General features: G+C 43.8%; 1 protein-coding gene across 4 annotated transcripts in view; it reads left to right on the top strand.

The window, feature by feature from the left end:
• Nucleotides 1-23,026, top strand: part of ITPRID2 (ITPR interacting domain containing 2) — a 67,130-nt gene that overhangs the window by 21,660 nt on the left and 22,444 nt on the right. For 3 of the 4 annotated variants that reach the window (XM_053409518.1, XM_053409527.1, XM_053409535.1), the window contains 7 exons: nucleotides 2,834-2,883; nucleotides 3,810-3,866; nucleotides 4,881-4,920; nucleotides 5,912-6,010; nucleotides 7,816-8,024; nucleotides 9,519-10,198; nucleotides 20,268-20,340. In XM_053409518.1, coding sequence (XP_053265493.1) covers nucleotides 2,834-2,883; nucleotides 3,810-3,866; nucleotides 4,881-4,920; nucleotides 5,912-6,010; nucleotides 7,816-8,024; nucleotides 9,519-10,198; nucleotides 20,268-20,340 — 1,208 coding nt within the window. Of the gene's footprint in view, nucleotides 1-2,833; nucleotides 2,884-3,312; nucleotides 3,410-3,809; nucleotides 3,867-4,880; nucleotides 4,921-5,911; nucleotides 6,011-7,815; nucleotides 8,025-9,518; nucleotides 10,199-20,267; nucleotides 20,341-23,026 lie in introns of those variants that run through there. The other variant, XM_053409543.1, reaches the window with a different exon arrangement.

Below are 23,026 nucleotides of genomic sequence, written 5' to 3'. Positions count from 1 at the left end.
TAAATGGTGCTTTGTGGCTCCCCCCATTTTATGGATGGGAAACTGTGACATTTAGACATTGTGTATTGTCAAAGCTCCACAGATATGGTAGCTGGAGAGACCTCTAGCACTCTGAAAAACTAGTGAAAAATGCCTCTGTCAACAGAAGCTCATAGTTTTGCTCTTACTGCCTGTGTCTGCTAGTTAGTGTATATTAGGGATGGGCAAACTTTAGGCTTATGGTATCTAATTTTTATTTAATTTTTTTTTACTGGAACCAGACCTCAGTGCAGAATAGTGACTGAGGACAAACACTGAGAATTAAAGGCAGGGTACCTCTTAGCACAGTCCAGGATAAAGATCCATTCTGGGTTCCTCCCCCCCCCCAATGCTTCCTTTGTTTCAGCAGCCTAATTCAGGATAGGGAGGGGTCTGCCTTCTTGCTGCTGCTATTGTTAGACTGGGGAACGCGGGTGGCACTGTGGGTTAAACCACAGAGTCTAGGAATTGCCGATCAGAAGGTCAGCAGTTCGAATCCCCGCGACGGGGTGAACTCCCGTTGCTCAGTCCCTGCTCCTGCCAACCTAGTAGTTCGAAAGCACGTCAAAGTGCAAGTAGATAAATAGGTACCACTCCGGTGGGAAGGTAAATGGCGTTTCTGTGCACTGCTCTGGTTCGCCAGAAGCGACTTAGTCATGCTGGCCACATGACCCGGAAGCTGTATGCCGGCTCCCTTGGCCAATAAAGCGAGATGAGCTCTGCAACCCCAGAGTCGGTCACGACTGGACCTAATAGTCAGGGGTCCATTTACCTTAATTGTTAGACAGTTGGGAGTCAGAAATCCATGACAACCTACTGAAAATCCTTTAGAAATCTACTAGGAGACCCTGGTCTGCCTTCTGCCCCTTCTCCAGTATAACACCTGTTGTGCCAGCACAACATCATCAAACAAGATCTCTGCATGTCAGATAAATATGGTATAGGAGATCTTGAGGATTGTAGTGTCTAAGACGTGCTGGCCCCTTATTTTAGTTTTCATTTTTAGCTGTGTTTCCATTTTGCAATCGCCTCCCCACCGCTGCCACCCCAAAGCACTTGCTTAACCCAACTGCAAAGGAAGTCTTTTTCTCTGTTCTTTCTTTCCTGTGCCTGCCTGCCGAATTCTTTTGAATGCATACAAGATATCTGCGGCCTCCGTCCAGAATCCAAGCTTCCTGTTTAGCATTATCGTACACTTCCAAGCAGACTCAGCCAACTCAGGAGGTCTTGCTGCCACAAAATAGTTTCTTTCCAACTGTCCCAGTTTGCTCTTCAGTTACACCCCCAAAGGGCTTCATACGTTGTGCGGATCCATTGCCCTATGTTCAAACACAAGCATCTCCCTTCCCCTCCCAGGCTCTCGCTGTAGTGGGCTGAATTGCCATGACGTCTTGTATGTAGAAAATGCAAGCGGCAGGGCTGCCTTGACGAAGCTGTTTCACTGGTAGCTGTTAATCGGCTATAGAGGTGAAGGGTTAGCTCTTGCAGCTCCAGCTTTGCTGTTCATTTACTGCTGATGTGTGTATCGTTGGCAACAGCCTCGAAAGGATCTGGGAGCACAGCGAGATGCTCAGAAGTGGCCTGAAGCAGAGGAGAAGAATTTTAAAAGGGCCATTAAAAGCCCGTGGTGTAAACAATAAGCACAGTTGTTTAAACCCAAGCTTTTGAAAGGCCATCACTTGAAAATGTTTAGCAAAGGAAAGTCTTCCTCCTTCCTCTGAACCTTCACCCTTTGATATACAAGTGTTCCAAGATTTATCAGAGGTGGTTGTGGGGTTTTGCAGAGAAAGAAGCTGGCCAGTACTCCAGGTGTGAAAGCCCCAAATGGTCAGAGGTTGGTGCTAATAAGCCAACCCTGAAATTGTAGCTGCCCCTTTAAAAGTTCGACTGCAAAAGGATGAAGGTGCAGCTGTTGCATTTTCTCACCTGCCCTACCGTTTGTGGGTCAAAAGTAAAAAATTGTGTGCTACATCAGGGCTGTTGGAGCAGCAGAGTGTGAGATCCTGGGTGCCTACAGCTGGTTGCGTTGCTTTCGAGTTTTTAAAGAAGTCCTGGCATAACCTTTTGGCAGGCAGCTGGAAGCTCTACAAACAGCATGTAATGATACTGTGAAATACTGTAAGTATTTCCTTGGCAGCCCATCCCACAAAGATCAGTGGGACTTTAAACTCGCGCTAAAGTGGTTTCAGATTGCAGCCTAAATTGGGCTGAGAGAAGATAAAAAGAAGAGAGTGTCTGAAACAATCATAGATCGTACTCTGCTTTTAGCCAAGCAGAAATGTATGTATGTTTGTGGGAGAGGAGGGGGCTATTATGCCCATACTTTTAGCATTGGCTATATGGATGAGAAATGTTTAAAGTGCAGAATGAATTTCAATTAAGTATAGTGCTGTAGGTCTGTCTCCTTTACTCACGCCTTAATGCTAAAGATGATAATAAAGTAAGTTTTTTCCCCCTTTTTCTTTTGACAGACTAATTAATCACGTTAATGTTCATGTACACTTACGGCAGCACGGACAATCTTATGCTCAGTCATTTGGGAATAAAGTCCCACAGAGCTTACTTCCTGCATCGGAGCAGTCTGTTAAGTTGGCAGCTGTATAAATTTGATTAAACAGCCTTTTCACAAACTGGTGCCTGGTTAGGGGCTGGTTTCCTCAAAGCTTGCTTTGCAAGTTTGTGTGTGTGTGTGAGAGTGCACATTTTCGGGAAGAGGAGGGGACGGATGTGAAAGAAGTGTGGCTTTAAGGAAGGACATGAAGAAGCAACTTTTAAAAGACAGCCATGCATGTTTTAATCTCTTCTGTGGTTTCAGAACGCCATTGGGAGCCTCCCTGGATGAGCAGAGCAACGCAGTTCTAAAGGGTAAGGATCCGAGGCCTTTTAAGTACATTTCTGTTTTCCTGCTTGTTTGTTAGACAAAAAAAATCCTAATTCAAATGCAGGTTTGAGCTGACAGTGTTAGACGTTGTTGAGCGGGCTTCTGCAAGCCTGAAAGCAGAGGAGACAAATGGATCTGCAATTTTTTTAAACTGAAGGAACTCTTAAGCAATATTTCTCTTGTGATAAAGATAAGCTGTGCTGTTTGTGTGAGAGAGAGGGAGAGAGAGAGAGAGAGAAAGGCAGAGAATGAATATTAAGTATTACACTGAGAAGTAGGTCAACCCCTTTCAGCACAATCTCTGTTGGCTTGCTCCGACTGAACTTGCCACACCTGAAAAGTTACCACTTGCGCAAACCAGAATGCAAAAGTTCAAAGTACGACAAGACGCTGCAGGTAGCAACAGGGCAGCTCCGAAGCCCTTTCAGTAGTTGCAGCTCCTTTCTTTCAATGCGCAAGGGAGACAGGGAATGTTTGATCCAGGACGTTTTCTTGGCTTGAGACTCCTTGGTAAGAGACCTGCAGGCTTGCTTAAGATGCATTCTGTGTTATATGTGGTGCAGCTGTAACCAAAGGTGTATGGTGCTCATGGCTCTGAAATGGCCATTTTCTTTAGCTTGGGCATGGAGCTCTATGGAAGTTACCTTAATGCATCTTTTGTGTCTGTTGTAAGACCTGCTGTCTGCATTGAAAATAACAATATATCTTACCTTGAAGCGGACTGAGACACTGCAGAGCACAGGTCAGGTCCCCAATTTGAACTTGGAGAGTTCAAATTTGGCTTTCAAGAACAAGGATTTTATATGCATGGCTGTCATTTGGTGCTTTGGTTTTAAGTGGGCAATCCAGATAACTGGAAGGGGAAACCTTAACGCTAGATGTTGATCACGTCAAATTGGCATCTTTTCAGGCATGCTGGTGAGAAACGGAGGAAGCTTTGAAGATGATTTATCCCTGGGAGCCGAAGGTAGGTGGGGTGTTAAAATGCATGCTTGTTCCCCGCTCCCCAAATCAAAATCAAGCAGCTTGTTAAAAGCAAAACCGTGTGTAGTGCAAGATTTGCTGAACTACAGCAAAGATATGTGAGCATTGAGATTGCTTTGAGTTGAAGTCAAGGACATCTCAAGTTGATGGTTCTTCATCCCTGTCCTAGTCAAACTACAATGGGCTACATTGGTTGACAGAGAGAAAGAGGATGATTGGAAAAACATGAAAAGTCCTTTTAAAGATCTGTTGGTATAGCTACAGATCGGTCTCTGAACTCAAAAATCAGATATGTATGTTCATCTCATTATTGACATTGGTTAAGTCTAGGGTTTGGGGTTGGTTGCTTGGGGGGTTTTTTGCAGATTTTTTGTGTGCAGCTGTGCAAATGATTACACAGAATTATGTTTGATTGGATGCTGTCACAGGAGGGTGATGGGAAGAAGAATAGCTGTACGATAGGCAGGGATAGCAGCTGCTTCCCACAGCTGACATGCTGTACCCAAGATCCAGTGGCTCTGAAGGTGTCATGTGTTAAGCGGACTAATGGAAGCTTTTGCTATTGTGGAGGTTGAGAGTTATGCAGAGCAGATCTGAACCATGCAGGAAGTGACAACTGAATTTAAGGCAACCTGTCATCCTCAATATACTGTGCCCAGGAATCTCCTAGGTTTATGGGCTCTCTTGTACCCCTGCTCACTTGTATCTTGCATATAAAGGGCTGCTGCTGCTATCTCATACATTGGTATATACATTGGTATTATACATTGAGCATAGTCTTAAATAGGTCTTGGAAAAGGCTCGTGTGCAACCGCCATGCTCCTAATTCTAACCTGATTTGTATAGTCTACTGCAGATGTTACACAAGATGTGTTCATAGCATATATGGTGGGAAAAAATCTACAGCAGAATTTGTCACTGCCTATCAAGTGGCTATTGTTCTTTGGGTGACTGCATATGGTGCCAACCAATTATTTTTCCTCTCTTTCTCCTTTAGCTAATCAACTGCATCAAACCGGCGAGCAAATGGAAATCTGGTGAATATTCACACTTTTGGTTTGGGAGTCATGTCTGGCGTGGGGATAAGCTACCAGGCAATCTATATAAAACATTAAAAAATTCTAATGGGTTGTTACTGAAAGAGGTCCTTTATTGTGGGAAATGTTTTTGGAATCTGAATTAAGTAAATATCAGAATTTAAAGCAAAATAAACTGAAATCCAGTGATCTTAATTCAAAACCCCCAGCAGTAGCCCAGATCCCTACAGGCAACAGGGCTCTCATTGCCAAATATAAAAACACAGAGTTTCTTTAAGGTCTGGTTTAAAGATGAGGTTTGTGCCATGATTACATTACTTACTGGAGGCGTCCCGTTCATCATGTGAAGCAGTCAGTTGAATTCAGTAGCTGGAAGGAGACGTAAGTGCAGCATAGAATACTTCTATATTGAATATAAAGAAGGTTTTTGATCACATAAAGTACAGATGAGCATTTCCCCCCTTCTTAACTTACACATCCAGACTCTTTCAGGAGTTGGTGAGGTTTTCCACAAGTCATTTTATGCTTATTGTCTCACCAGCTTACCCATAATATACTGAAGACAGTTAATTAGTTAATTAGTCATTTGTTGTTGTTGTTTTTGTTTCAGTGGGTGATATTGTAGTGCAATGCACCCCCTTCCTTTCCCCCCTTTTGTTCTGTATTTCAAAATACAATTTTTTTGTTGTTTTAGAAAAGAAGTTGAATTCAGCAATATCCCAGAACAGTGTAAAAGCTTTAGGGGTGGTTTTGTCTTCTTCCAACAGTGGAGACAGCAGAAGCTCAGAGATGAGAGTGAGGGTTCTTGTTGTTGTTTTGTTTTGGAGGAGTTCTGATCCTTGAGGTACGAATGTTGCAGCTGTCTGCTCTAAGTGAAGGGCGTGCATTCTTAAGAAAAGAGAAATGGTACACTATTGGATTTTTGGAGTGTTCTTGAAAGAGGAAGGAAGCTATGCTGTTCTTTCAATGCCTGATTCATTTGTGTTGTCAGTAACGGCATGTTGGCAAAGGACAAGAGGCTGCAGTTTCATCAGAAGGGGAGAAGTATGAATTCCACTGGCTCGGGGAAAAGCAGTGCAACCGTTTCAAGGTAAGCAGTATTGATAACCCGGGGACTGGGGGTAGGTACAGACCTGACATTAGGTTGGGCCCACTGTCTATAAAATGCTGGCTATAGTCAACCCAGCCTCTTGCACTTCTCAGTGCTGGAACCTGGGTGGCTTCCCATTTTTAATTCCCCATAATGCATCTGGGCTCCCGAGATAACGTCTCCGCAGAGCTGGGCTCTGGCACTGTCAATCTTTTAATAGCTCAATGGGATTTCTTCTTTCCCCCCTATTCTGCCAATAAAAATCACCAAGCTATGTTATCTGTTGATGGCCTGAGTGCCTGCTTTCTGCTTTTTTGAGGTATATTCACAAACTAGCACCTCCCTGGAGTTTTATAAGCTGTAGGACATGCTAAATGTGATAAGGGAAGCCATATTTGTTGTTCATGTATCTGCTTGTTTCAAATAGACCTGATTTTTACATCAATAGATGATGAAAGTTGAACCTCTCATTGACTCCCCATTTTACATCTTACTCTCGCTCCCCCCCCTCTTAGTCAGAGGTGGGGTGAGGGCAAAGTACCTTTGGACAGGAAGATGGCTTAGGCCCCTTCACTTTCACACCCATTTACAGGATAAAATAACTCCCAATTTGTACCTGAATGAGATACTACACATGAGCCTGGCTATACTTCTGTGTTTCCATAGGATTTTTCCTAAGGACCAATGAGAAAGATGTGCATTGTTTTGAACAGCATAACACACTCTAGAACTACTACATAACCAGTTACAAGATCTATTGTAGTTCATACTAGATAATGCTATGTACTTTGGCTACTTCTGCTGTCCAAAGCATAAACCAGTTAAGTTGAATTATCTGGAGTTGAAACTGTAGTCACAGGTGAGGACCCCTGGGCATTGGTTCCATTGCTCTGATGTTCTTTTGAGTAGATGTGCCCAAGATTGCATTGTAAACTTGCTTTTGAGGTGGTAGATAGCACTTGTCTCAGAAGCATGTTCAAAACCCTCAAGACTCTGAAACGGTATACTGGGGACTGAAGCATTAAATTCACATACCAAGCCTAGACACATTTCCTTGAAAGCAAGTTTTGCTTTGATCTTGAAGTTCCTCTCAAGTCAGCAAGCCAGAGATGGCTATCGAATGCCACCTCCAGTTCAATGAAGACTACAGAAAACAGGGGCGGGCAATGCAGGCAAGCTTCCCATCCAACTTGTGGAAGGCTAAGGTCTGGAGTGAGTAGCCTCCTGCATTTGTGAAGGCTCCCTGTGCACTTTAGAACCCAGGAAAATCGGGGCTCCAAAATGTGTGAGCAGCCTCCACAAGTGCAGAAGTGTGATGCAAACTTCTTTTTTTGTCCTCACTATTGAAACACCTGAAGAGGGTTGTGGTCTCAGACAGGTCCAGTTCCTCATTCCTCAACACATGTTCTTGGAAGTAGACCTTGCAGACTCCCAGAAAACAATTTCATCTCCTTGAAATGCTTAGAACCGTAGCCTACATCTGTTTTAATCAGAGGACTTCAGTTTAAGCAGGATGTAGTTCTTGCTTGTATAGTGGTACCTCGGTTTAAGAACAGTCCGGTTTAAGAACAATCTGGTTTGAGAACTTTACCTCGGTCTAAGAACAGAATCCAAATGGTGGAAGGGCACCGGCTGCAGGAGGCCTCATTAGGGAAAGCACACCTTGGTTTAAGAACAGTTTTGGTTTAAGAGTGGACTTCTGGAACAGATTGAGTTAATAAACCGAGGTACCACTGTACTTGTCTGAAAGGACAATAAAAAAAGGGGGTGGAAAGCAATTATGGGGTGTTTTTGTTTTTGTCTAGTGTATCTGAACTCCTGGAACTGTACGAGGAAGATCCTGAAGAGGTCCTGTACAATCTTGGATTTGGCCGTGATGAACCAGATATTGCTTCTAAGATTCCATCGAGATTTTTCAATTCGTCGTCCTTTGCCAGGGGGATAGATATCAAAGTGTTTCTAAATGCCCAGTTGCAGCGCATGGAAGTGGAAAATCCGAATTTTGCATTGACCAGTATGTATACTAAATTAAGAGCACGGTTTCAAAATTGCTAACGTCATTTTGATGGCCTCAGGAGCGAGTGTTTGGAGCCCCATCTACAGTACACATTTAAAGCAGGATCACACCACTTTAAATCATAGGGGCTGTAGTTTGTTCAGGCTGCAGAGTGTTGATAGGAGCCTTCCCCCAAAAAACTTCTAGTGGTTTAGCAGTCGTTCTTTGTGAGGGAAATGGGAGGTCTAACAACTCTCAGCACCCTTAATGAACTACAGTTCCCATGATGATGATGATGTGTTTTTTTTTGGGGGGGGGGAAGCTGCAGCTATTTAAAGTGGTGTGGTACTACATTAAATGTATAGTGCAGATGGACTCTAAATGGACTTCCCTAACAAAATGCTGAACGATTTATATCTGGGAAACCAAATAACAACTGGAAGGCCATCACTAGGTCCTCACCCCTATTCCATAGTGACACATAGTGCCTATTTGAAGGCAGTTGACCACAGATGACAGAGCAGAGGATCTACAGTGGCTTCCAGTATGTTTCTGAGTACAATTCAAAGTGTTGGTGTTGACCTTTAAAGCCCTAAACAGCCCCAGCCCTGTATACCTGAAGGAGCATCTCCACCCCCATGGTCCAACCTGGACACTGAGGTCCAGCACCGAGGGCTTTCTAGAGGTTCCCTCACTGTGAGATGTGAAGCTACAGGGAACCAGGCAGAGGGCCTTCTCGGTAGTGACACCCCCCCGTAGAACTCCCTCCTATCAGATGTCAAGGAAATAAACAACTATCTGACTTTTAGAAGACATCTGAAGGCAGCCCCGTTCAGGGAAGTTTTTAATGGTTGACATTTTATTGTGTTTTTAATACTTTGTTGGGAACCGCCCAGAGTGGCTGGGGCTACCCAGTAATATAGGTGGCACATAAATAATAAAATTATTATTATTACTATTATTATTGTGGTGGTGATGGTGCGTGGTGGGATTCAGAGGAAAGAATATGAAACCACTTTGAGAGGGGTGGATGTGAGTTAAGGGGGCAGGGACCTGGGTGGGCAAAGGTGGTGAAAAGGGCCAATGCTGACCTCTCTCTCCTCCTGAAAAATTTCACCAAAACTTTGCTAGATGCAACCAAAATGTATAGTTTGTGCAACTTGAAAGGCACAAGTGATTTAAAGACTAGCCTATTGGCAGTAACATTTTGTGTGTGTGTGTTTTCCTTTTTCATGTAATAGTCAAAATGACATTTTGAAAATGAAATGGGATAGTTTGGAGTACAAAGTAACAAACAACTGTTCTTAAAAATAAAATAAAATGATTGCCTTTTTAAAAAATTGAATTTTGGAAAAGCCCAAGGCTGTGGGTACTTTTTGACAGAGACATTTGAGGGTTAGCAATATGTGTTTGTTTTTACCTTTGCAAGTTCCAAGCAGCTTCATTATTGACTCTTACAATGCCTCCCATTGTTCTCTTTGTCATCTCTTTGTTTTTTTGTCCTTTTGCCAGGCCGCTTTCGTCAAATTGAAGTGCTCACCACGGTGGCCAATGCATTCTCTTCCTTGTACTCCCAAGTCTCTGGCACTCCGCTGCAGAAAATTGGGAGCATGAATTCGACCGCTTCCAGCAAAGAGGCACCCAGCCCTCCTCCTCTGACGCGGAGCAACACGGCCAGTCGTTTCATCAAGACCTTGTCTAAACTCAATCTGTACGGGAGCCCGCAGGCAGGCGAAGGGGCCGGCAGCCCTGCCACCTCACCAGTCGAGAAGGGGAAAGCCGAAAGTGGGGCTGAAGAAGCGGAGGCGAAAAATGAGCCCAAAACTCCAAAACACTTCAAAGCTTCTCTGCTAGCTACGGTAAAAGAGGAGACGCCAAGCAACCAGTCCACTGCGGCTGAGGGTCTCAATGCTTCGGGAATTTCTTCTGGCATGAATGCAAAGCAAGGAGATGGTACTGTGCCTCCTGAAACCAAGGACTCGGTTGATTATCCAGATGAAAAAGCTGCTGCTACAACATCCAGTAGTGTCGAGAGTGATGCGCTAGCACCAGCCAGTTCTGGGCTCGAAGTTAACGCCGAACTGCAAATAACTCCTGCTCCCGTGTTGGATAAACAGCCCTGTGCTTCAATAGCCAACCCATCCATTGCCAATCTCATGTTGCAGCAGAAGGACTCGTTTGAGATGGAAGAGGTAAGTGGAAAGGCATTTGTTTGGGCTATGTGCAAAGTCCTCCTTGGTCTCCTATGCTAGGGCTGGGCGAAATATCAATATATCATCCAAAATGGGATTGAAGTCCATATCGTGATACTGGTTTCGTAATTTTTGACCTGGCAATGTGTCATGAATTGTGGTGTGTGTGTGCTGTGCAAAAATCACAAGGTGGGAAAAACCGTAAAGCCAGCTAGTGCTTCTCTCGATTCCTGCAGCCCATGTTAACTCTGCTGACTCGGCTCTCCCCTGCCTCCTGCAGGGGGGCAGCGAATCACAAGAGCAGGTGCCGGCAAAAATCATGATGTGGGAAAAACCGTGAAGCCGGCCAATGCCTCCACATAGCTCCATCCTTATTTGAGACATCGTGATATATCAGCATACAGTGGTACCTCAGGTTACATATGCTTCAGGTTACAGACTCCGCTAACCCAGAAATAGTGCTTCAGGTTAAGAACTTTGCTTCAGGATGAGAACAGAAATCGGGTTCTGGCAGCGCGGCGGCAGCAGGAGGCCCCATTAGCTAAAGTGGTGCTTCAGGTTAAGAACAGTTTCAGGTTAAGTACGGACCTCCGGAACGAATTAAGTACTTAACCCGAGGTACCAATGTACTGCAATGTTTAGCTGGGGATACTTCACAATCTTGAAAACCAGGTATCGCCCAGCCTTACCCAGTTTTGTATGCTCCTTCGATCTAGAGGTAGCATATAGCCATTGTGACTACTAGGAAGCACCAGCGAGCTTAAGTACAGCTGAAATTATGACAAATACTTGCTAAATAAACATCTGCATTCTGGTTAGAGGCGTTTAAGTCCACAGGAGTGGGAAATCCAGCTTTTCCCAACAGGAATGAGGCAATTCCCTTTTAAAAAAAATATTTGTGTTTCTAAAAATGCATATGAAACAATGAGTGTGTGCTGGGAGTGCCCAGCGGCCTTCTGGTCTGCCTCTTCCCAAGCATTGCTTTGGCATGTTTTCATCAGGCATCGCATGGCAAGCTTACGTTCCTGCAGGTTTTTCCGTGCTATCCTGGGGCTCCTTTAGGAAGTCTGTTGCTGTCAAGATAGCCAGTGTGGGAGTGAGTCAGGGCAAAGTTTCCTCGGGAGCCCTGGCCTCTGCCCTCTCAGCCAATCACGATTCTCTCAAGTCTATGTCCCATATTGATATTGGCTAAGGAGGCGCAGAGGGGTGGATTGGGCGGCGGTTGCAAGTTTGCAGGGTACAAATGCTGGCGGGGCTTTGATCCTGGGGTCCAGGCAAGGGCGGGTGATGACAAATGATCTGGTCCTTCCCCCTCCAAAAATGCCACCAGGAAAAAATAGAAAGGTGGGAACACAAGAAGCTTAAGTGTACCCAACCGGGAGCAAGTAGAACAAGGCAACGCCTCCGAAAAGCCAGACCGTAGCAGAAAGGCTTGTGAGATGAGCTTTTTCAATATGTATTTGATTCTGTAGGAAACTGTGTTAAGCTGTTTTGTTTGTGTGTGTGTGCGTGTGTGTGTGCGTGTGTGTGTGCGTGCATGGTGTGGTGTTGTGTTTTTGTTTTAATGTCATTGAAGTAAAGCTGTCACTGACACAGTATAAATTCTGATACTAGTGCTAGACAATGATGTGTAGCATATTATATCCCTGGGAACTTTCAGTGCAGCTATAGTCAGAGAAGCTTTCTTCCAGGGTTGCAAATCCTGGAAGTCCAGCTTCTTCAAGTGACTTTCCTTAGAAGATTCAGGAATGAGTTTGTTTTTGCAAAGAGGTTTCTATCCTTCATTTTGTTTGCAAAGAGGGGCTTTAAAAAGAGGCACTGCTTTGTGTGGCTGCTGAAACTGCAAGGCTCTGGGAATGGAGAAGGACTTCTAATATTGAGGGTGAACTAAATTCACTCACCTGGGTCTTGCCTGTCTGCAGAGAGCTTTCTGCTCTCTACTTGCTCTAGTTGCACCTTGCCTTTCCCGACTATTCTAGCATTTTGCCATTAGCCCCAGTGACACTGATTTAAATCCACCACGGCTGCTTCTGATGCACACTGAGATTTATATAGAATTCTGTTGTTTTTAATTAGATGGGGTGGCAGGACTCAGGGCCATACTGTGAACTTGGCTCTGATCACAGTGAAGTTGAAAAAGTGGCTGGATCTGGTTATTGGCTTGCAATGCAATGCATATTTCAAAAAGTGAAAATCCGGACACAAAAGTTTGTTGAGCCTTTTTGGGCAAAGTTGTTGAGGTTTTGTTTTTGTTTGCAAAATATCCCAAAAATTTGAAAGTTTTCTGCTATTTTTAAGGAGATTTGCTGAAAAACATACACTTCTGGCATGGGTTGCCATACGCCCGGGTTTTTACCGCTTTTCAAAAATTCCACCCGGACATTATTTTTGATGGACATATCCCAGATTTGTCTGGGAAATCCCAGACTTATGGCAGCCCTGTGCAACAGTGTGCCTTGGCAAAGAAGTAGTGGTCAATTATGAAGACGAGTAGAATTTTGAGACTCGTTTGTGCAGCAGCTTTCTCCTTCTGCATTCCTTGTCCATCTGTCTAGATGTTCTAGTCCAGCCTGGTGTTTTCCAGATGATTTGAACTATAGCTCCGGTCATCCCTGGCCATGCTTGCCGACGATGACAGGAGCTATGATTCAAGGCATTTTTGGGGGAGGCTGCCAGGTTGGGGGAGTCTGTTCTCATCCAGGCTGCCGTATAACCACAAAAGAGTTCCTGTTACGCTGTGAGATTACATGATTAAAGGCTGTTGCAAGCCCAAATCTCCCATTCCCAGAAGAAGTTTGTGTCTTGTTCCAAGGAAGCCTCTGTTAGGGGCAGCCAGTTCTGCTGCCTCTTGTGCAGTTCCTCAGAATAACTGCTTGGAAGAGGCTGCCTGCTGCAGCTCTGCATGAAGCTCTGCTCACAGCACTATTTGCATAGGTCACTATTACACTTTCATAAGCCTTCTTCAGATGTTACTATTATGCTATTATTATTATCCTATTAAGGAAACATGGGACGCAGGTGGCGCTGTGGGTTAAACCACAGAGCCTAGGACTTGCCGATCAGAAGGTCGGCGGTTTGAATCCCCGTGACGGGGTGAACTCCTGTTGCTCGGTCCCTGCTCCTGCCCACCTAGCAGTTCGAAAGGATGTCAAAGCGCAAGTAGATAAATAGGTACCGCTCCAGCGGGAAGGTAAACGGTGTTTCCGTGCGCTGCTCTGGTTCGCCAGAAGCTGCTTAGTCATGCTGGCCACATAACCCGGAAGCTGTACGCCAGCTCCCTCGGCCAATAAAGCGAGATGAGTGCTGCAACCCCAGAGTCGGTCACGACTGGACCTTTACCTTTACCTAAGGAAACATGTGAGAGGCGCAGAAGTGGGAAAACAAGCATGCCAGCTCTGCTCCCTCCTTCTCATCCTCACCCCTCGTCTTCTTTTCACTGACTCATAGAGTTGGCAGTGACTCTGAGGATCATCTAGTCTGGGGTTTCCCCAATTTGTGTCTCCAGCTGTTTTTGGATTACAGTTCCAATCATCCCTAGCTAGCAGGACTAGTGGTCAGGGATGATGGGAGCTGTTGCCCAGCAACATAAAGAGAACCACAGGTGTCCCATCCCAGGCTAAGCCCTTCTAAGGTTATTGATGCACCTACATTTCCCTCTGCCATAGAATCTTGTTTAGGATGAGGATTAGATAAGGGCCGTCAACAGAAGTGGCCATACTAGGATTTCTAGAAGGAAGCTGAACTTGTGTGTGTGTGTGTGTGTGTGCGCGCGTGCCTCTGAAATCCATGTGTATTGTGAATCAAGGGATCAATTAACCTCTTTATAGAAAGGAACAGGGGAGAAAGATTAGGGTTTTAGCTAAACTGTGGTCATCTTGGTAGCATGCATTTCCTATTCTTTTTGTGTGTGTGTTTTTCTCATGGTACTGTAGTTTTAGACCCTAAACTGTCTTGGAGACCACTGATGGAAAGGGAAAGGTATACATAGAATCATACAGTTGGTTGGGACCCTGAGAATCATCTAGTCCAACTCCCTGCAATGCAGGAATATGCAGCTCTCAATAATAATAATAATAATAATAATAATAATAACCACTACCGAGAAGTGCACCATGCTCTAACCAACTGAGCTATCCTCTTGGATCATCTTTATTTCATTTCTTTTCACACATCTGGACGTAACTCTGCTGGAAAACTAGAGCTCTCCTACTCATAACAGCATCATCTCTTTACATCACAGCCTCTATGTTGTCCAACTTTAACATCATACTGAACTGTTACAGTAAAGCCATCCTTTGAGGACTTTGCCATTTCAAGCATCTTCCCACGTGGTCTGGGCCTGAATAAGTGCTTTCAGGCTGGATCTATTTGGGAGCATGTTTCTTCTTTTCACCTTCAGGTTAGACATGGCAAATTGGGCCCAAATCCCTGTGTCAGGGCTGGTGCCAGCATGTGGAATGGTCAGAAAGCTTCCAGGCAGGATTCAGGGCCCTGGAAGAGACCCACCCACCTATATTTGAGTTGGGGTCTTCCTGCCATGTTCTGCCAGGGCACGGTGGAAAAGTCAAAATGGCAGGTGCCCATCACAGATTTCAGTGGCATTACTACTGTCTTCTGCCACCATGGCAAACTCACAAAATTGGTGAGGACCTGCACCAGAACTGTGGGGTCACTAAATGGCACTGCTGGGGGCACATCTGGAATTTGTCTTGTGTGCTGTGCTGGTGCAGTGATGTAAGATTCAAGGTTTCCTGCCCTTTAGCCTTCCAGGGGTGTGGGGTGGGGAGAGGGAATGACACAACAAAATGCATACAAAAATCCCCCATTTTGTTTCCTTGGACAAAGCTCAAACAGTTTTCTTTCAATAGCATTTAATCCATTCTTTTTAAGCTGTGATAACAGGGACACAATGCCTCAGCTTGATATTTTGAAAATACCCTGGTTTCCTAAAAGGAAGTCCTTTGATATTGGATGTTTCTATTTTAATAAACCAGTATTAAGTCAGAGTTTGTTGTGTGAGAAAAGAGAAAGCAAGCAGTTTTATCACCAAAGAACATCTTGGAATTGAGGAAATGTCTGAAAGTTGGTCAGTTGTGAAATGTGGAGACTGGCCACTTGAGAAGGGAGAGAACAAGTCTAGCTGCCTTCACTTAGATGGATTCTTACTTAAACAAGTTGGCATAAATATTTGCAGTTCTTAATACCAGCCTTAGTAATTTAAAGATCACACTTTTGTTTTATAGGCAGCATCACTTTGGGGAACGTGACTGGAGACGATTGTGTGACACAGAGGTTATTGCAATGGGCACAGTTACTTTATTGCCCTGCTCACTTGAGGGAAGTAGTCAGGAGCAAGAAATGCCACTCTGAATGACCCGATATTACATAAAATGATGGCTGGTGAATAAAATGATGTTGCGGCTTGAAGCACTGATTCAGATATGTTTAAATAACAAGTTTGTTAGTGGCAAAAAATTATACAGGCTACCCAAACCCATGTTGACCATAAGCTCAAATTTGGGGATTTGGAAGTTGTGGGGAATCCACCCACTTCTGGAAAAATCCAGAATCTTCTGCCAGGTAATAGTAATTGGTATTAAACCTTTTCATATGAATATTATCAAAGCTATGTTCCAGAATATGAAGGTTCTTCTCTCGCAGACTAAACGTGTTACAATATTCAGGGTTTGCTACCTTTAGGTGAAATGTAACAGAAGAAAGTTTTGTATTTGTAGCTTGTCTACAGTTTGCATATAACCTCTGTAATTTAAGGAATGGCTATTTATAGTTTGCTGTGTCCTGGATTTCAGAGTTCTTTTTTAACAATGAAGAGATGTTTTTGTGTTTAGGTAGCGCTGTTGCTAAGCTGCAATCTTATATGTGCTTAAATGGGAGTAAGTACGGCTGAATTCAGTAGTGCTTATTTCTTGAGCAGACATGGATAAGATTACACTCCTAAGGCGCCTTTGCAGGCCACTCAGATACACAGTTTTCTTGCAAACACATGCATAGAGTAACCTTTGCCATCATAATGGGTCTAGACGAAACTAGACAATACAGTTTTTCTGGCAAGCAATGAGCAGATTTCGACTGAGAGGGTGTGATAGCCTTTTTTAAAAAAGTTTATTCTTGGTGGGGCCTCCTCCCTCCCAAGAGTCTGGGCTTGAGTAGTTCAGAGAAAATTGCTAGAATGAACAATGTATGCGCAAACTTGGGGATAGCAGCTGGTTTTGGCATGGATGCTAATTGTTTGGACAGGACTCTCAGTTAATTTTACATCATCTAATTGGCACCTGCTACTTCTAGTACTGCTTTTGGCAAAATGTTAACATGGAGTAAAGCTTCAGACATTGTACATACATATGCATGCATACATACATACATACATACATACATGTCTTTCCACAGTTTAAACCATGCTCAAGGCTGCTTACAACATGTAAATATATATATACAACAAAAGTAGTTGTAAAAAAATAAATAAAACATTACAAATACGCAACCAAACCAAACAATTTCCACATAAATCACAATAAGATCCAAAATAAAAATGCAAAACGCCTCCCCACCCCACCCCACAACAGCACCCCAGCCCAAGAGTCTGTTCAGCAGCCTCAGCTTTTGTAGTTGGAGTCAGCCCTTTCCAGGCCAAGTGGAAAAGGCCCACAAGGCAGGGAGCAGGTCTTCCCGGGCTCACAGCCAAGATGATCTCTGGTCTCTTCAGCAGCCTCAGCTTTTGGAGACCAGAACAGGCAATTTCATGTGGGTGGCAAAGAGAGGGAGAAACAGAGGGGAAATGGAGGGTTAAAGAGAAAGAAAAGCCCAGCTACTTTTGACTGTGGCTCCACTGACTTATCAGTATGTGGCTCCTGACAAAGTAACACTGAGAGAACATGGCCCCCGAAAAGCACCGCATTTTTCGCTCTATAAGACGCACCAGACCATAAGATGCACCTAGTTTTTGGTGGAGGAAAACAAGAAAAAAAATATTCTGAATCCCAGAAGCCAGAACAGCAAGAGGGATTGCTGCATAGCGATCCCTCTTGTTGTTCTGGCTTCTGGGATAGCTGCGCAGGCTGTATTCGCTCTGTAAGACGCACAAACATTTCCCCTTACTTTTTAGGAGGGGAAAAGTGCGTCTTATAGAGCAAAAAATACGGTAAACTTTTGCCTATCTTTGCTATAGTGTAGCCACTAGTCTCCATTTTGCATTGCTTTGGATTGGGTGCTTTTAGTTTGACCCTCTAGATGGAATGAGGCTGACACTCAGTGTGTCGTTCCTAGTCACACTCTTGAATATCCTATTCTGATATGAATTAAACAAGAATTGTGATGTATACCACATTGGTGATGATATGCATCTCCCAATCAGTTGAGCGCATTAATAATCTTATCGCAATCGAGGCAATTGCCACTTTGTGTGGGGTGATTAGATTAGCTTGTGGGATGTCTTCCTTCCTTGTTTGGGTTGGGGAGCATGTGTTTGCTTAAAGGCATAATTATTCCCTCAGTTGCCACACCAAAAAGTTGGCAGCTGTGTTGTAGCTGGTTACAAGGTTTTCTCCAAACAATGGCTAGCAATAACTCACTAGAACTAGGGGAATTTAAACAGAGGTGACTGCAGTCTCATCCTACCTTGGGGCAAAGCTAACTTCACCTGCAAAACTGGTTGAATGCTAATAAAAAGTAGTCATATCCATCTTTTAGATTGATTGCAACTGGTGGTGTGGTTTCTTTTTTACTTAATTTTGAAATTTTAATTTGATTCTTACATCCAGGATGGTTTTATATATAATTTTATCGATGAGGTGGCTCTCTTGCTTTGTGCAACAAGAAAAGAGACATTTCCCCCCTTGAACAAAACCTTTCCTGTCTAGTTTCTCTTTGTTGCTGGGTGGTGGGAAGTTGCATGAGAACTGCTTATTTAGCAATTAATTTAGAGCAGCTTTCATGCTGTTTAAACAAAGGAGCTGCTTTGTGCTACATCTCCCCATTCCAGCCGGCCTTGCAACATAGTCTCTGACACGAAATAGAACTTTATAGAGGGAAATGTGAGCTGTGAAACCTGTAGTGCTGCCTATTTAAATGTTTTGGGTTGAATCTACTGGCCAGATTAGTCACGATTTAACAGCTGACATTGGATGGTGTTTTGAGGTGATGTCAGGCCTTGTCTGTGGCGTTAATTACTTTGGTAATAAACCTACCGTGTGGTGTTATAGAATCATAAAATCATAGAGCTGCAAGGGAACCTCAGGATCATCTATTCCAGTGTTTCTCAAACTTGGGTCTCTCGCTGTTTTTGGACTACAACTCCCATCATCCTTAGCTAGCAGGACCAGCAGTCAGGGATCATGGGAATCAGTGTTAGAAACTGAAATATGAAAGCTGGGAGCTAAATGGCACCTTAAACCTAGGTTATGGGCGCAACAACGGAATGTCTAGGTGTGCTTTTTTTATAACAAAAATAAAAAGCTGAAAATGAATGAACTGCAGCTAAAATATTATGTTTGTTTTTCACGGGGTCTCGTCCTTCCCATGCCCACCCCCTTAATATTCTTAAGAGGGTCTCTTCTCCAGTCTTCAGAGAGTAGCCTCTAGTGGGGAGGCAGAGAAAGGTCCTCCTTTCCTCCCACTCTGCAAATCTTAGGCACACTACTGAGCCCAGAGCTCAGAAACTGCTCACGCTAATGAAATTCCCTGTCACAAAATGCACCTAGAACAATGGAAGTTTCAAACACTGATGGGAACTGTAGTCCAAAAACCCTGCAGTGCAGGAAAATGAAGTTGTCCCATATGGGGATCAAACCTGCAGACTTGGCACTGTCAGCACTATGCTCTAGCCCAGCCTTTCTCAACCTGTGGGTCCCCAGATGTTGTTGAACTACAACTCCCATCATTCCTAGCCAACATGACCAGTGGTCAGGGATGATGGGAGTTGTTGTCTAACAACATCTGGGGACCCACAGGTTGAGAACCGCTGCAACCCATGGGTACAAAAACTAAGGCTCGGGGGCAGGATCTGGCCCAATCACCTTCTAAATCTGGCCTGCGGACGGTCCGGGAATCAGCGTGTTTTTACATGAGTCGAATATGTCCTTTTATTTAAAATGCATATCTGGGTTATTTGTGGGGCATAGGAATTCGTTCTTTTTCTTCTTCTTCAAAATATAGTCCACCCCCCCAAGGTCTAGGGGACAGTGGACTGAAAAAATTTGCTGACCCCTGCTCTAACCCACTGAGCTATGTGTGAATACTCAATTCTTCATCTATGAACCTGTACAAATAATATTAAAAAGTCTACATATGGAATTGTATCAAGGGGAGATTATTTAGGATCTGCTAAAATCCTAAAGCAATGGGATAGTTTTCAGCTTTCACAGAACTGATCTGAGGATCAGTATTAATGTGGTTTGGACTGGGGGAGAGAGAGAGAAGGAGGTAGCTTGCAGACTTAGAGGCATGGTAGAAACCTCTGCAACATGTTAGTGGTTTTAAGATCAGAAGATTTGCAGCTGGGGCCTCTACAATACCCTTTATGAACAATGTCTCCCTCCACCCTTTTAAACACAGCGTTTGGGGAAGACTTTAGTGAAATTCACAAGCTAGCTGTCATTAACTTTATTATTTTTGTTTGGTCTAAATAATGATATTGTGTTACTGCATCAATAAACCAGCACAGCTACCTGTTGTTTTTGTTGTTGTTTGTTTTGTTTTTAAACATTCTTGCCTAAAAACAAAAAGCTCTTTTGGAGATGATTGTGTTTTCTTTACAACATTTCTCTTTTTTTAAAAAAACCCAAAACCTTAATTGCCCCTGGGATACTGATATAGTGTCTTTTTATTCCACATATATCATGTTCTGCATGTTCCAGCTTAAGTACTTATTTTCTCCTGCAGGAAGTCTGAAAGGGATATACTAGTGATAAACAGCAATGAATGTTTACTTTGGATTGCCAAATTTGATTGTGTTGCATTGTGAATCAGCTAAGTAGCTAGTTATGTTGATCAGTGGGCATAACTGTCTGTTGGGTATGACTCAAAAAATGCTTTGATTTTATTCCTACTGCAGATTCAAAGTACAGAAGGAGAGATTCCACATGCTCTTAACATGAGCCAGCTGGCTTTAGCCAAGACTAAAAAAGGTGAGTAGGTTTCCCTCCTCTTTCTTTTTGGCCCCCTCTGAAATGGCTCTGGCACAGTCCCATTTGTTTCTGACAGTGCCCATTGACATGTTGATGCAAGTACTTGGGAGCTTCTTAAATTGCAGCCCACCCAAAAGATCCTTGTCTGCTTCTCTGCCAGCTTTCAAATCATAGTGTTCCCCTTGTGAAGTGGCACTTCAAATGAGAGAGGATGAATCACGTTTCTAACCTCAATGAATGGTTCTGCTTCTCTGTGCTGCGGGTGATTGGTCGGAGAAACGGAAAGGTTGTGTTTTGCTTTGTTTTTTTTATAACGGAGCCCTGTCATTTGAAATGACAATTTTAAACCTTAAAATTACAAACTCTTTCAAACTGAATTGTGTGGTACATCCAGCATTTTACTGCCCTTCAGACTGCTGACTGTACAGAAGCCTCGTACTTTTGACCACACAGATTGTCTTCCACTGCAGTCCTCTGCACATTTTAAGTTCCACTGTGTCCAAGGGGGATTCTTCCCTAGTAAGTCTGTTTTCACGGTGCAGCATTTATTCCCCTCTTTCTCTGCCAATAAGGGATGCAGGTGGCGCTGTGGGTTAAACCACAGAGCCTAGGACTTGGCAATCAGAAGGTCGGTGGTTTGAATCCCCACGACGGGGTGAGCTCCCATTGCTCGGTCCCTGCTCCTGCCAACCTAGCAGTTCGAAAGCATGCATTGCAAGTAGATAAATAGGTACCGCTCAGGCGGGAAGATAAACGGCGTTTCCGTGTGCTGCTCTGGTTCGCCAGAAGCGGCCTGGTCATGCTGGCCACATGACCCGGAAGCTGTATGCCGGCTCCCTCGGCCAATAAAGCGAGATGAGCGCCACAACCCCAGAGTCAGTCACGACTGGACCTAATGGTCAGGGGTCCCTTTACCTTTACCTTCTCTGCCAATATATGGGCTATTGCCCAAAGGATGAAAGCAAGGGCAGTGTAGGATTCCCAGCCTGCACTATACAGCTGATGGACATGAAGAAATCCCAGAATGCATCACAGGAAAGCACCATTTGATTCCTGAGCCTTGTCTGAGCAAGGAAAAGGGGTGGGATCCTGGGAGGCCAAATTAACTGGGTTATTGTGCAGTGTAGCAAAGATATCTGCCCACCATTCAGGGAGCTGATCAAGAAAATGCATTGTTCATTGCATGCATGTAACTTTTGAATGTACTTTAGAAGTTGCTATGCAATATGAATAAAACAGACATATAGAGTGAATTGTGCTTCCAGTTTCAATACAGAAAACATTTTGCTACTGATCTCAAATTTTTTGGGGAAAAAACACTGATGCCATGTGCATGTGCAGCTGACAATAGAATTTAGGTACATACATGCTTGTGTGAGTGTGTGCACTTTGAGTTGAGAGCCCTATGCTCCTGTTTAGTAATAAATCAGCTTATTATCAGACCCAGGTTTTGTTTATTAATTCTCCGAGTCCTTAAGTCCTTCAACCTTGGTTCAGGCTCACATGAAAGCCCTAGCCTTGCATTGCAAGATGTTATCTCATTTCCACCAACCTGTTTTCCACTGCCTGTTTCCAAAGCCCATTAATAACAAAACAGGAGTCCAGATGCACCTTTCGTATACGTAGCTTGTGACTCTTAAACGGCTGCTTTGATACCCATACCAGTGTTCTGCTCTTCAGCACAGAATGTTATGCACTTGTAATACATTTTTGGTGGCATTGTGCCTCCAAGGAGAAGGTCACTGTTGCTTTTTGTAACTTACTGCAGTCTGAAAAACATGTTTAGCAGGCACGCAGTAAAACGTACAATATCTGATTGTTTTTATAATCTTTGTCTATTTTTTTTACAAGCATGGGGGCAACCCATTCTTAGGATTTTTATGTTAAACACTGCTGCATTTTACAACTACTGTGCCATGCACAAGTGCAAGCTTTTTTAAAAAAGAATGTCACTGCCCTCTTTATGAATTGTGCTTAAAAAGAAAAAAAGCTTAATGTAATCATTTTTCATAATCTTCTGCTGGCTGAAAAAACAATATTGCAAAACAATCTTCCTGTACATATGATAGGATGTACTTTTTAGGTAATGCATTTTACCCAAATGAGTTTATCTGGTGTGTTCAGCACCGGCATTTGTTATTACGTAACCCGAATGGAGATATGCTTTGCTTTCTGGATTTCTTTCCTATGACTGGAACAAAAAGATACCCTTGCTCTGCACTATAAAAATGAAAGTGCTGCTGCAATGTCCAGCATATGCTAGTTAATTGAGGGAAGCTTATTTCAGGGAAGGCACCACTTTCCTGCCCCTCACCCCTTTCTTCTGTAATGGCTTGACCTTGGAGCAACATGAGTATTAGGGGGGCTAGTGTGCCAGTGTTGGAGTAAGGTAGTGATGGCCAAACTTGGCCCTCCAGCTGTTTTGGGACTACAACTCCCATCATCCCTAGCTAACAGGACCAGTGGTCAGGAATGATGGGAATTGTAGTCCCAAAACAGCTGGAAGGCCAAGTTTGGCCATCACTGGAGTAAGGCTTCAGAGATCAAGGTTTAAATCCCCTCTTGGGCATGAACTCACTAGGTGACCATGGGCCAGTGTTGCTGCATTTCAGTCTAACCTACCTCACAGAGTTATCGTAGGGATAAAATGAGTGGGGGAAAACCGTGAGCACGACATTGAAGAAGA

Source organism: Podarcis raffonei, chromosome 1 (genome assembly GCF_027172205.1).
Source record: "Podarcis raffonei isolate rPodRaf1 chromosome 1, rPodRaf1.pri, whole genome shotgun sequence".
NCBI classification, from domain to species: domain Eukaryota; kingdom Metazoa; phylum Chordata; class Lepidosauria; order Squamata; family Lacertidae; genus Podarcis; species Podarcis raffonei.
The sequence above is the reverse complement of the archived record's forward strand: the minus strand, read 5'-3'. Positions and strand labels throughout refer to the sequence as shown.